The sequence below is a fragment of the Artibeus jamaicensis genome, unplaced genomic scaffold (assembly GCF_021234435.1).
Source record: "Artibeus jamaicensis isolate MK-2021 breed Jamaican fruit bat unplaced genomic scaffold, CSHL_Jam_final contig_3126, whole genome shotgun sequence".
Taxonomy (NCBI): Eukaryota; Metazoa; Chordata; class Mammalia; order Chiroptera; family Phyllostomidae; genus Artibeus; species Artibeus jamaicensis.
In genome coordinates this window covers 10,409,671-10,424,388 of record NW_026521723.1, presented here as the reverse complement: position 1 = coordinate 10,424,388, position 14,718 = coordinate 10,409,671, and the positions used below count along the sequence as shown (strand labels likewise).

The 14,718-nt window shown below is 38.2% G+C and overlaps 1 protein-coding gene across 1 annotated transcript in view; it reads left to right on the top strand.

Annotated features, from left to right (window-relative positions):
• Positions 1–1,531: 1,531 nt before the first annotated feature.
• LOC119043034 (cell surface glycoprotein CD200 receptor 1-like) overlaps positions 1,532–14,718 on the top strand; it is a 36,735-nt gene continuing 23,548 nt past the window's right edge. Inside the window, 1 exon segment of the mRNA XM_037136907.2 lies at positions 1,532–1,866. Within this exon segment, the coding sequence (XP_036992802.2) occupies positions 1,800–1,866 (67 nt within the window). The 5' untranslated portion in view covers positions 1,532–1,799.

The window sequence follows — 14,718 nt, the reverse complement described above, 5'->3', positions numbered from 1 at the left end:
GTGATCAGCAAGAAATTTTGATGACATAAGAAAACACTCATGTAAGTACAATATAAATGGAAAAAAACAGGTTATTGACTTGAGTAAGAAACTTGCCTGGTATCATCAGAGTAGTAACTGCCCAGCAGAGACTTAGGTCTATCTGTTACTAAAACTCATGGTCTTAACTACTATCAACCTTAACATCAATGTGGTGGAAGCCAGAACATTATATTTCAAGTGACAGTTCATCATGGATTTCCTGACATCTGGTACAATATTAGACAGAAGGGAAGTCATTTTTGTGTCCACCGTTGTCACATAGCTCATGTCTTCAAGTATCACATGCCCTCCAGCACCTGATTTCTCTGTGTGAATCCAATTGATTCACTGAAAGCAAAGCTGGAGGAGATGAAGGGGGGAGGGGGTGCAATATATATAGTTTACTTACTGTTTGGCAAGAGGAAAGATAAAAGTGCTAACTTCAAAGAAAAAAATGCATGTTGTTTAGTCTTTTTCCTGTTTGCAATGCTTTCTTCCCCTTCCTGGAGAGTTTTGCCTTGGCATAAGAAATTCTTAGTACATAGAGAATTTCTTTCCTCCAAACATAATCTAAGTGCACATGAACTAGCACATTAAGGCAGAGATTTTTTTTTGTAAGTCTTGATTACAGCCCTGTGACAGCTAAAGATGGGTGTTTATTTGTAATTTGGTTCAAACAGTCAGTGTAGTTCTTCAAAGTGAACATGAATGGAAATAACTACAAAATCGTAATAGAGGAATGCCTCCCCAGACCCCATCAAGAGTCGGCGACTTAACCTCTGAAACTTGTGAATAAGCAAATTTACACGGGAAAAGAGAATTTGCAGATGTGATAAAGTTAAGGATTTTGAGATGGGGAGATTATCCCGGATTATGTGGGTGGTCTGGTATAATCACAGGGTCCTTATAAGAGGGAGGTAGGAGGGTTATAATCAGAGAATGTGACATGGGAACAGGAGATGGGAATGATGTAGTTACAAACCTAGGAACGCTGGTGGCCTTTAGAAGCTGGAAAAGTCAATGAACAGAATCTCTCCATGTGTCCAGAAGGAACATAGCCCTGCCCACACTCTGATTTTAGTCCCATAGGGTCCATTGTGAACATCTGACGCCTAGAACTATAAGATTCATGTTTGTTGTTTTAGATCACTCAGTTGATGATAGTTTGTTACAGTAGCAATAAGAAAATAATACACTTACGAAGAACTTAGATTTGTAAATATTATAGGCAGCAATTTCATGCAACATTTTTTAAGGAAAAATTTTATTCCGAACTTTATGACTGAGGCTGTCTACTTCTTCGACTTGGAGAAAATTTCTACAAAGTTATCATGCCTGGGAAGTTTAAAGGGATGGGTCAAAAATAGATAAATAGTCTGCTTTGCTCTCTAATCCAAGTTAAGACAAATTCGTTTATTTTGGGCACGTCCAATGCCTTACTGTAAAATTTATGTGTAGAGCAGAAGTGAGAGAAGGACCAATGAGCTGAAAGATAATCAATCTGCTTCCTCCGTCCTTGCTTCAGTGCTTCACACAGGAAATCTATTGCTGTGTCAAGTTCCAGAGAAGAAGAGTTTCTTCTGTTCCAGGAGTTTTCTCAGTCTGAAGCCCAGGGTTGAAGGAAGGGACCAGGAGGACAGGAGGGTCCCGCTGCTGATGGGCTGAGACGATTGAGCCCGGAGAAGCTGACTAGAAAGAGCCTCACCATGTCCACAGCTTCTTTCATACGTATGTGGAGGAGAAGGACTGAGTGAAGGGCAGAACACAAGCGAACAGAAATGCCCTGCTGTGGGAGAACTTCTGCCCTACAGCTACTGCCAATACTGACAGTCTTCTTAGTGGCTGGTAAGTTTGAATGGTCTTCGGAGGAGTGACAGGAGAATGGCTGGCTGGTGAGAGAGCTGGTGTCAGCTTTCCCTGAGCTTTCTTTGCCTTTCTTACAGAACAATACAAGATAAACACAGTCATAGATGTGGGGGGTGGGGTTGCTCCCAGATTCGTTTCACTTTATTAACCTTATTTTACCTCTTTGCCATACTTATTTTACTTTGTATCCAGCTACGTATACTCATTTATATGATTTGCCTCACTCCCTGCTTCCTTATTTCCCCCTTCCCCACTTTTTTTGAACAAGGCAGAATAAATTAAATACTTTGTAGTAGCAATCCAAGTCATTTGGGTTATCTTTATCTTCTTTTCCCTTTCAAAAGAATTAAATAATAATCCCAACTCATTTAGGTCCGTATTATTAACAGTATAAATTAGAAATTTTTATTGCTTTCTATCACTTTCTATGACCAGGTGTTATAAAAAAATATAATAACTCATTGGTGGTGCATCTGTGATGTGTGCCTGTATTTAGTTTCAACATGTGTAGGCTGTAAGAAACATTTTTTAGGGGGAAGTGGAGGAGGGTATAAGGAGGGTAAATGGTGATGGACAGAGACTTGACTTGGGGTGGCAGGATTGTGCCCCTGAAACCTACATACTTTTGTTGATTAGTGTCACCCCAATAAATTCAACAAAAAGGGAAGAAAAGAAAAAAAGACACTTTCTGTGCTAGAGGACACACTCTTCAAGACCTAGGTCCCCGTAGGTGTTGAAGAGAACTTGGAACTGTGTGGGGGTGTCCTGGTTTCACTATAGAAGGTTGGTAGGAGTTGATGTGGGAGGGATTTTTCAGGTTTCACTTTTAGTAAATGGGAGCAGTTGCAAGGAAACAGTGTAGCTGGTTTTAAATTTTATAATTTGATCATTAAAAGAAGAAAGAGTATTTTTTTCTCATATGGGTGACTTAAAAACATAGCCTGTCCTCCAGCAAAAAAAAAAAACAACCCTGTTTCCACATGATAATCTTACTGGTGTGCACACACAAAATAACCACACTGTGCTACTGTACCTTTCTGTGCAGGTTTTTTCACACACTTTTTCTCCTTTGATCTGCAGTGAAATAGGCACAAAAGACATTTCTCCATTTTATGAAGGTAGAGACTGAGGCTTAGAGAGGCGAAATGATTTGCCTGCCATTACGAGTACGTGGCAGAGTCACACCTGGGTACTTCTGTATGCATCACTAAACATTCGAATAGGCAACTTCCCTTAATATTTAGCATGATACTTTTCACTAGAAAGCACCACTATTGATAGAACCACTAGAAAAAAATTAAGCCAATATTGGTTATAAACTTAGTGGAATATTTACTCATATAACAAATCAAGTGATCTGACGTTTTCAATAGTTGAGATTTTGTTGGAGAAACTTTGTACAGAAATCTGTGTAGGACCCAACTCAGCAGGGAAGCCATTGATGTCAAGTCGCACTGACTTGGGTAAAGGAAAAACAAAATCAAGATTAAGACCATATATATAAATGACCATATATATAAGTATATACATATATATAAAAATAGCTTGATACCTTTGCATAGTGATAGACGGTTACTACATTTACTGTGGTGAACACATTTTGAGATGTGTAAATGCCAAACCATCATGTCATACATCTGAAGCTAATATAGTGTTGGATGCCCACTGTACATTAAATACATGAATATTTCACACCCCTTAAAGACTAAAACATAATGGATAAGTTTGAATTTTAATGGTTTAAAGGCTGGAATTTTAAAACTATTTCTAAACACAACTAGGGGACACTACATATATCAAACACTACTGTTGGCTTGTACAGTTAGAAAGTCATCAAAAGGTTTGGAATAAAGATGCAGGAAAGCAAATTACATGCAGTGATGCGGCGTGATAAATTTACCATGAAATAGTTTAGAGTAAATGAGAAGCAAGCCACCTGGGGCATGAATTCGTCTTTATTACTAGTATTGCTTTGTTTTTAATGCTGTCAAACATCAATAACTCACTTTGACTAACGTACAAGGTAAATGCACAAAGGAGCAAGGGAGCTAATGACTTTGATGTAAAACACAGCATTACAAAAATCTATCTACTTTCATCTTTACTCACTTGCTTATAAATTCAAGCCATGTGGGTGTTGGTAGCAAAGTTTATTCAGAAAATACCTGAGGGAAAAGATGAAAACGTGTAAGCGGTCCGCTGCAGAGCAACCTGGCAATTTTGTGTCTGGTCTCCTTTGTGTTCCCATCACCCCACATCTCTTCCTCTTTATTTTAGCCAATTATTGCCTATGTTTTCCTTAAGTTAAAATTATATTTTGCTATTACAATGAATATGATTCTAGCCTTTATAAAAGTCACTGATGCTGAGATTACAAATTACTAAAAAGGAATCTCCACTTTTTTCTTCTTTGGGCTAATTTTGACCATTTATCATTACGCTCCACTAGGGGGCAGGCGGTAATAAGATGGTGAGAGAAAATCAAGACCGGGCTGTTAGGTAGTTTCAGCAGGTTTGCAAAAGATGGAACATGAGATTCAAAGCAATTGCGAAATCGTGTGGTGTTTTACAAAAGCAATTGCGGACAAAAAAGGGTTTGTTCTCATTAATTTCAGTTCTATTTTCCTTTTCTAGTTTGCATTAGTTGCAAATTTACATATAGTAATTTTAGATGTGTTTTCTCTAAACACACATGCTTAAGCAATTAATAAATTAATGGAAAGTCATTGTTAAAAATGACTTTGGAAGTGTCATTTGGAAGATGTGTGTGTCTGTGGATAGTGTCTAAAAAGTTATTAGCAAGCTAAATTAGGCAAAAATCAAGCTATGATGACAATTTAAGAGAACATTTAAAAAAATCAGTTCATCTTGAAATTGTCTATGAAACTAGTAAAAATCCAAAGATAGGAGAAATTACAGTGGGATGGACTTGTCCAAGGCTTTATGGAGGAGATGGGTCTTGAGCTGGGCCTTGAATGAGAGCTTTGGATTGATGGGGAGAGGTAGAGCTACCCGTAGACAGGCGTGGATGTGCAGCATGAGCAGAGGCAAGGTGGTTGGGGAGGGAAAGAACCCTTACCTGATGGAGTGGAGATTGTGTGTTATACAGTGACTGGAAATAAGGCTGCATTTTAGGGGACCTTGACAGCTAAACAGTGGAACTTAGATAATGTACAGTAAGCACTGAGGAGCCATCCATTGTTTTGTGAACAGGAAAATAATAAAATAAAGCAATATTTTCAGAGAATATTGTGGAAGCAGTGTCTCATTCAGTGCGAGTGACACTTGATTAAAAAATTTGTTTTGCAGCAGGAGTCAGGAGTCCTCCTACCTTTAATGTCCATTTTACAAAGCCCATGATTCTGCTGCAATATATTGGTGGCTGAGAAGGGAGGTTTCTTTGCAGAGGAAGATGTTAAATTCAGTACAGGGAAAGAGGAGGGCAGGGAGGAAAATTCCAAAGGTACCTGGAAGTATAACACAATCTATCAGTGGACTGGGGGATTCCACAGAGTCCTCATAGAAACAAATATAGTAGAATAGGCATGAAATACTTTTGTGTTTGTGTCCTAAGAGTGATTATTATCTCTGTCCTCTCAATAACAGAAAGCAAGATCTGAGAAGAGAAGGAAAGGGAGTTTTTAAGCTTGAAAAAGAGGAGAAAAACTTCTAAGATTGAGAAGATGAGAAGTTAGGTATAAGGATGCCAATAGGCTGAGAATAGAAATAAAGAGATGAGATAGCTCCACAATAGGTAAATTTCCCTCTAATAAGGTCATGAGTATTTCAGTTAATGGTGCTAGTTAATAAAATAACTCAGTTGCTTTTTGGTTTTATACTGTCTATGAGAAATCAATCTGCACAGTGACAAAAATTTAGTAACAACTGGTACACTTTTCTTCCTTGTTATCACTGACATACATTTGATCATTTCTGCCTAAGATTAGGGAGATGACCTGTGGTTAAGAAATAGCTTTGGATGTTGTCATGAAACTCATGTGAGAGTCACAATCAGTTAATTATTTGCAGGAAAAACGCTGTTCATACATGAACACTGAGCAAACAATTTAGAAATTTTCTTAGCTAGAGTGTATATGCCTTATCTGTCCAAAAAAACTAGAAAAAAATCTTAAAAACAAAATCTCATATGTGTTTAAGGATAGCAGTAGAAACAAGTACCATAAATAGCACTGAGAAGTGCTAGAAGCAAACCATTTTATTTAAAAATATTGGTTCCTTTGAGTTGCTGATGCTGTTGCAGGCTCTTCCGGGATCAGACTCTGAGAGAGAGTTTTGAGTAGAGGATGTTTATTAGGGAGGACAGTTGGAAGAAACACCTGAAAGGAAGGCAAGTTTGCATAGAGGGAAGTCAATATGCAATTTCAACCCTCACCTGATCCCCATGGGGAGCTGTGGAGTTAGAATGGCCTTAGAGAGGTCCTACGTTGAATCAACATGGCTGGGCCTTTGTACCTTCATCTCAACCAGTTGTTGAATGTGGAATGCCCTGAGAAGGGTCTGACTTTGTGCAAAGTAATTGAGTTGATCTCTGAAGATGCTGAGAACTGAAGGCTGTGTGCTGATAGTGGCCATAGCAGTACCAGCAAAAAGTCATTCCTTGGAGGAGATTCCGAGTGCATACACTGTGCCCACCACAGCTGCTATCTCCGTGGTCTTCATTCCTGAATTTCTGAGTTTGTCTGTTACTATTCCCCTTCAGTCTAAATAATATCTTGTACCATTTTTACTAGTGTAGGCCTACAGGTGAGGAGTTCTTTTAGTTTCCTTTTAGCTTAATATGCCTCACTCTCGAAGCATATTTTTGCTGGATATAGAATTCTAGGTATTCTGGGTTGGCTTATTTTCTAGCACCTTAAAAATATTCTTTTACCACTTTTGATGAGAAGTCAGCAGACAAATTGCTGTTTCTCTGAAAACAATTTCTCAGTTTTCTCTGGCTGCTTTCAAGATCATCTCTTTGTTTCTGTGCATACAGCATATGTCTGTGTGAGGTTATTTTCACACTTGTCCTGCTGTGGGATTACTGAGATTCTTGAATCTGTACATTTATGCTTTTCAGAAAACTTTGAGAAACTTGCAATTACTATTTCTTCAAATATATTTCTGCCAATGTTGTTTCTCTTCTTCTAGAACTCAAATCACACATATGTTTAAAGAAATTTTGCCACTTCATCCCAGTGGCTATTATATTTTTAATCTATTTTTTTCTCTTTCATTCCGACTGGATAATTTCTATTGATATATTTCAAGCTTGCCAACAATTTCATGTCTCACCTCCACTCATCTGTTAGGTCCATCCAGGGAATGTTTTATTTTAGATATTGTATTTTAAATTTTAGAAGTTTGCCTCTTTTTAATTAGTTTCTTTTTCTCTTTTCCGTGTGTGTGTGTGTGTGTGTGTGTGTGTAAAATATCACTGAGTATCGTTTAAAATCTTTGTCTAGTAATTCCAACATCTGGGTCACCTTAAGGTTAGTTGCCCTTTAATGTTTTTTTCTCCCAAGAATGAAACACATTTTCTCAGTTCTCTGTATATTGAACGATTTTATTAGGGTAATGAATATTGCATCATTGAAACTCTGGATTTTGTTATATTGCTTTGTTGATTTTTTCCCCAGGAAACATTTAGCTTGGTTGGATTCAAACGCCCAACTCTTCCTCTTGGGCAGTGTCTTACATCTCAGTGCCTCGGCCTTTGCTAGCTGGCTTCAGGGGTACCCTCCCATGGGTGGCGCGGGGTCGGCCACAGAGGTGTTGCTGGAGGTTACACAGGATATGGAACTCTTTCTCTTTCTCTCCATCTCTCTCAATTTTCAGAGAGAATTTTGGTTGCACCAAAGTTTTTCTTCAGAAAACTGTGGGCTTTATATTGGAGTTTTGGCTGTTCAGGGTGGTTCCAACTGCAGCCTTTGCTGAGACTGAAAATGGTAAAAACGGGGAAAAAATGGGACCCACACTTTCGATCTTGAATCCCTTCCTTCTTCCAAGGACTGGCACTCTTCAAGAGTCTTCTTGCTTTTTCCACTCTCCAGTGCCTTTAGAGAGTTGTTTTTATATTTTGTTCAGAACTTATAGTTGTTATATGAGAAAACTTTTTTTGCCATAAAGGAAGTGGAACTTTCTTCAAATCCATGTATTTTTAATATCAATCTGTTTTTACCAACTGATATGATTTGGTTGGTTATACTGTCTCTTGAACATGGAGATTGAATGTATTATATCATTAAATGTCTTTTTGCTTTTTACATTTCATTTGTTCATTGAATGGGTGTTTTTCACTTCCCCAAGGAAATCTCAATTTCCTTCTCCCCAACTCCCCAATTCTTATATATGCCTTTGTGGGCTTTAAAGTTATGTCATAAGATATAATTCTAACTACTAGCTGTGTTACCTTTAAGAAATTGCCTGCTCTCTTTAGACAGCAATTTCCTCATTTGTGAAGGGAAAGAAATGTATGAAACTATTGTGGGGTATAGAGCTTTCAGAAAAGACAGAGTTTAGAAACCCTCAAATTACTCCTTTCATTTTATACGCGGGAAAATAAAGCCCAGGAATGTTTGAGAAATTACTAAAGATATCACTGAACTTTTTAGTGGATGAGCTGAGCTTGAAACTTCTCCATAGCATCAAAAATAACAGAGAAAAGAAATGTGGCAAATATACGTGGGAAAATCTATGATCTTTAGATGGGATGCACTTGACATACAGCAAGCATTGGAATGGAAAAAAGTAGCAGCTGTAGGGTTGATATTTTTGTTTATGAAAAACAAGTCAAAGTTAAATGTGGGTCAATCGTTCTGTTAGTTAATAAGTATGGGAGTGTCTGCCATGTGTCAGACACTGTGCTTCATGCTGGGGATACTTGAACGAGACAGACAGATTCTGCTCTCATGGGCTCTGAATCTGGTAAGAAAGATATATATTAAATAAATCATTGCAAATTATTAAATAAACCATTGCAAATTATTAACTCGTACATAAATGTATAAAAAGAAATAGAGGGTGACCTAGAAATGCATAGCTGACGTATCCAATCTTCCCTGAGGGCTGAGGAAGACTTCCCTGTGGAAGTGATATTTAAGATGAAGATGAGCAGAAAACAGCTAACAAGACGGGTTGGGGAGAGGAATATTCCAGACAAGTCGCACAGCCTGTGTGAAGGGCAGAGGGAGTTAAACTGGGACTGAAGTGGTAAAACAAGGATAAATCAACTATGTAGAGGCCTAGTTGAAATTCTGGGGATGAGGGCGAATGGTGAAAGAAGGCATGCAGAGAAAGAAGGGCAGCCGAGGCTTTGGCGAACACTACACTGAGGTGCCTGAGGAGACAGGCAGACTTTCAGAGAAGGAGACAAACAGGGAAAAGGGCAGGGTAGTTGCAGTCATGAAGGACCGGGTTTTAAGAGAGGAAAGTGGTTAATAGCATCAGAATATGCCAAGGAATCCAGGAGCACGAGCGCTGAAGAGACCAAAAATTCGACTATGCCCCTTTAAAATTGTGGTTTGAATGGAAGGGTGTGTGAGCCACAAGAATGCTGGTATCAAGGAGAAAGTGGGTGGGGAGGAAACTGAGGCTGTGGGCACAGACCACTCGTTCTAGAAGTCTGGCAGCAAAGAAAGGATACGGGATAGATAGAAGGAGAGAGCAGATCGAATCCCCCACCCCCTCGCTCCCCATCAACGCTCGGGAAACCCGAGTGTGTTCGAAGAGTGTCATTTGAGAACATTCTGTGATTTGGTAGGAGCGTTTTTCCAAACTGGGTGTGCACATATATTGCTTTAAATTGTTTAGTGTTCTTTTCTTCGTTCTTGCCACTTTGTTAATTTACCATGAAATACTATCTTTTGCCCAACGTTTATCAATTATGTAATATAAGAATATCTCATTGTGTAGTGCATTTTGTGGTACTGACACATTTTGAGATACTGAGAAAATATCCAAGTAGTAAATATTGGTGGATTCAAAATAGTGAATCTCCAGGAAATCATTCTATCTTATACTTCATTGGCTCCCTCCCCAGAAGTTGTTTTAAACCAGTAATTTTAAGTAGCGTTGCCTGTCGAGCCTAAAATATTATGCCGTGGTGCCTGTTCAAGCCTATTTAATTGCACTTCTCAGGGCATAGAGTCTGGGTATCTGGACTTTTACAAATCTCTGCAGATGACGGTGATGAAAGCCAGGGTTAAGAACGCTGTCCAGCCCTGGCGGCAGGTGTGGTTCAGTTGGGTGGAGCATTGTCCTGTAACCAAAGTGTTGTGGGGTTCGGTTCCCAGTCAGGATTCCTACCTCGGTTATGGGTTTGACCCCCAGTCTGGGCGTGTAATATCCCTGATCTGGTCTGGGCAGGTACAATCCCTTATTCACCGCACGTGGGGGGGGGGGGTAACCAATCGATGCTTCCCTCTATCATACATGTTTCTTTCTCTCTCTTTTTAACCATCAGATGAGGAGTAAAACAAAAGAAAACAGAAACAAGAACCAATGCTGTCCTAGGTCTTCCTTTATCACGCAAACTGTCCCTGGTATTCCTTACACTCAGCACATGGCCGCTCCCCTTCTGATTGATCCACCATCCAATGTGGACATCTTTAACTATCCCAGATGAGATTTCCGAGGGCAGAGGCCTTGCCCCATTCATCCTACCATTCCCAAAGCTCCACACAGCTACCCGATGCTGTGTAGGAATACTCAGAAAACGTTTGTCAACCTGAACTTCTTCGAAATGTCTGTTGTGTCTAAATCCCTCTTTCCCTCTCTGCTCCTCTTTCAGAGACCGAGTATCATTCTTTTCAAAAGCGAACATCCACCTTGCATTTTCCTCATCTTCTCCCAGAACCTCTAGGGTCCTGCTTCACCGGGTAGCATCTTTCATTCTTATAACCAAGTTCATCCTCTTTGTATCCGCATATATGCTGTGTTCTTTATTCTCAAATACCCTCCCACCCAGTCTTTATGGTTCCAGATTCATCCCATCTCTTTCAGGTTTGGCACCAAAGGAAAAAGTCATTGTCTCATTCTCCAGTATCTCTAAGGTCAAAATTCCTGAAAGAGAAAAGTCTACGTTTGTTGACAATTGCTTCTGCTTGGCTCCTTGCGCCCCCTCTGTGCTTCTCCCTCCGCACGAACTCCATCTTCACAGTGACTCCAGGGCTCTGACCACCTTCGCGTTGGCAAATCATAAAACCTCTTCATCGCTTTAAGACTTGCCTCATAGGATGATGCCTTTCCTGAAATCTCCTCTTTCCTTGTGCAAGGACCTACATTTACTGTCTACATTCTCCCTCACTTTTTGTTAAATCCATATTGTCCAGTAGATTTCTAACTTTAAATTCTGGTTTTGGCCTTTTCTCTAATTTCCTTGCCAGAGAGTACAATTTGGCAGCCCATAGGTTAGATCTGACCTGCAGACTCCTTTTAGTTGGCTCATGTAATATTTAAAAAAATTTGAATTAGTTGCTAGTATTTTTAAATTGGGAGGTTTTACCCCAAAGCCTCGACTTAGTGTCTAGGGTTGCTGTGAGGATTGAGTTAGATGAAATATACAAAGCCTTTAGCACTGTCTTAATTTTATAAGCATTCAAAAAATGTAAATCTAATGATCATTTCTCAGTTTTCAATGGTCTTTTATAGATATTATTTCATAATACTGGGGTGGGCACAAATAGGTTTACAGTTGTGAGTAAATGAAACATAGTTAGTAAAGCTATTGTAATAATCATAACCTGCATGTCTTTTTCCATATAAACAGCTGTGAACCTACTTTTGCTCACCCTTGTATTCACTTAGCCCCTACAGTTTGGCTTTTTGGTTGCTTACAGTTTTTGAGGATTACAAACTATGCTGGAATTAATATTCTAGTACATATGAGGTCTGTCCAGAAGGTATCAAGCCATGTATTAGGAAAAATAGAGACATTTATTGAAGAAGATACAAGATACAAGAAACATTGTACATTGGACAATGACGCCTCAGTCCCTTTCAAAGTAGGCTTCTTGGGACCTCACACAGTTCTGCCAATCACCGTCTGCTGTCCCATGTATATTTTTGCATATCTGATATGCATATGGGGTCTGTCCAGAAAAAGTCCAGCTATCATTAATATAGTGAGAACAGTTTGTGTGACATAGATGTAACTTGGCAGCCAAGGTGAGTGAACTGGAATGCACATGTGTGAACAGTGATGACTTCATTGTACTAGTCAGTGGGGGCAGTAGATGCTATTGAGTGAGCATGTGTACTGTGTGGCCATCACATTAAAAAAGACTGAGCAAAGAGAGCATTGAATCCGCATCAAATTATGCATCAAGCTTGAACATTCCTCCATGGAAACTATTCGGATGATTCAGAAAACCACAGCTATGGGCAACTGGTGATTGGCAGCTTCATCAGGAGACAATGTTGGCTCATGCATTGTCTCTCATGCAGAGATTTTTGGTGAACTATCAAATCACCCAGGTGACTCAGCCCCCCTACAGCCCAGCTTTGACACCCTGCAACTCCTGACTTTTCCCAAAACTAAAATCACCTTTGAAAGGGAAAAGATTTTAGACCGTCGATGAGATTCAGGAAAATGTGACAGGGCTGCTGGTAGTGATTGGCAGAACTGTGTGAGGTCCCAAGGTGCCTACTTTGAAGGGGACTGAGGTGTCACTGTCCAATGTACAATGTTTCTTGTGTCTTGTATCTTCTTTAATAAATGTCTCTGTGTTTCATATTACATGGCTGGATACCTTCTGGACAGACCTCATATCTATTCACTATCTGTCCATTAAACACCAGTTCCTTGTTATCACCGATACATGTATGTACAAAAAAAATCTACTATGAACCAGGAGAAAAAAATTGCTCTCTAACTATTAGTTTTGGGCTATATGATAGTAATGGCCTTAACAAAAGCCCAGAAAAATAGTATTCAAAAATCTAGCCCAACAATATGACTTTTATTAGCCCTGTGTCCTAACAAACTGATACAGACTTTGTGATTATCCTAAAAAAAAATTAGGCCCAGCAATGTGCTTTTTATTAGCACCATGTCCTAACCAATTTATATGGACTCTGATCCTGCTTTGGAAACGAAGATGAAATTTGAATTTATCATAATTCTTTTTGAGTTCTAAATTTTATCCATCCACTGATTTTTATTCAATTTTTGTGTTTTAGAACTTGTTACTTTTCTTAAACAATTTTTTCCTTTTTATAAACAAGTTCAGTGTTTTATTACTCTTTCTATGTCATATCTTAAGAGTATAATTATAATTACTTGCTAAGTCACCCTTCAACACGTTATTAGCCTCGTCTTTTGTCAGCCTTCCATGTCCTTTGCTCATTTTTTAAATTGGGTTGTCCATGTCTACTTTTTATTGATCTATTTGTTTTCTGTATGATTTTTGGGAAAAGCAGCCTTTTGTTTATCATAACTGTTGCAAATATTCCACAAATTTTTGCTTGTCAACTTTATTTTATGAATTTTTTATACTACAAAAGTTTTAAATTCTTTCTACAGTCAAATTTCTCGGTATTTTTCTTTATAGTGTTATGTTTTTTTCAGGGTTACAAAGGTTCCTTCACCTCAGGCGACAACTGCCCGTTGTCCTGGTTTTCAGGACCCAGTGTCCGGCATCCCAAGAGGCCCCTCAGTCCCAAACAAACTGCGATGTTATCACCTCATCAGTGTTTAATGTGTTTAATGTAAAAATGAGATTACCTATATTTTCTTCCAGTACTTATTTACTTATTTATTTATATTTAGGTGTTCGATTCATTTTATTTTATTTTTATGTGAGAAATGAGACAGGAGTCTGGTTTTATTTAATTTTTTTTCAAATGGCTAGCTAGTTCTCCTAATACCATGTATCACTGATATAAATCACCATCCCTCATTCCTGTTATGAATTTGAAGGACCACTTTTATCAGATACTAAATTTCAATATAAACAATTTTCAATATAAACAATATGTGTAGATTTTTTCAATATAAACAATATGTGTAGGTGCAGCAACTGATGTTCAGAAAGCAACATAGTCAAGATTAGAGAAGTGATACATGGAAGGGCCCAAACATTCATTTTCTTACTCTAAAAATTTTGGTGTTTTTCTCTGTTTTTGTCTCTGCTGAAAGTTTGGGCTTGCAAACAATAGTTTGCTTAATGAACACCTAATTAGATGTTGTCTGCTCCTAAATTAGTGTCCCTCAGAATGTAAATCACTTTCATAATTTAAAGTGTAAGACTACGAAATAGATGCCATAATACCAGAATCAATTGTTGAGACATTATGTTTAAAAAGTATCAATTGTATTTCATGAGTTTCTTTGCACTTATTATTTTGTTTTTACATTAACATAAGCAATACATATTGCTGAGTATATGATATTCACACATTCCCAAGAATAATTATACAGTGACTCCCTGTGTAAATTAAAAACAGACTATTGCCATTCCTTCCTCTATAATAGAGCCTTTTTTCTAAAGGGAGCCATTATCTTCGGGACAATCATTCTCTTCAGGCAAAAATCATTTCCTGTTATTCTTTACATTTTACTAAGTATTTGTGCATATATTCCCTGACAATAAAATTAGTTTAGACTATTTTGTATTGTATGTAAATGAAATCATATTGTGCATATTATTTTGTAACTACTTTTATTTGCTAAGTATTATGTTTGAGATTTCTCCATTTTTAAGTTTGTAGTTGTCATTCATCATATAAATAATTTTTATCCTAGAATTTCAGATGTTTGCAAAATAGTTTTTTTCCCCCCTGGAAAAACTGTGGCACAGAAACAGCAACCATGATTCGAAACGCTCTGCT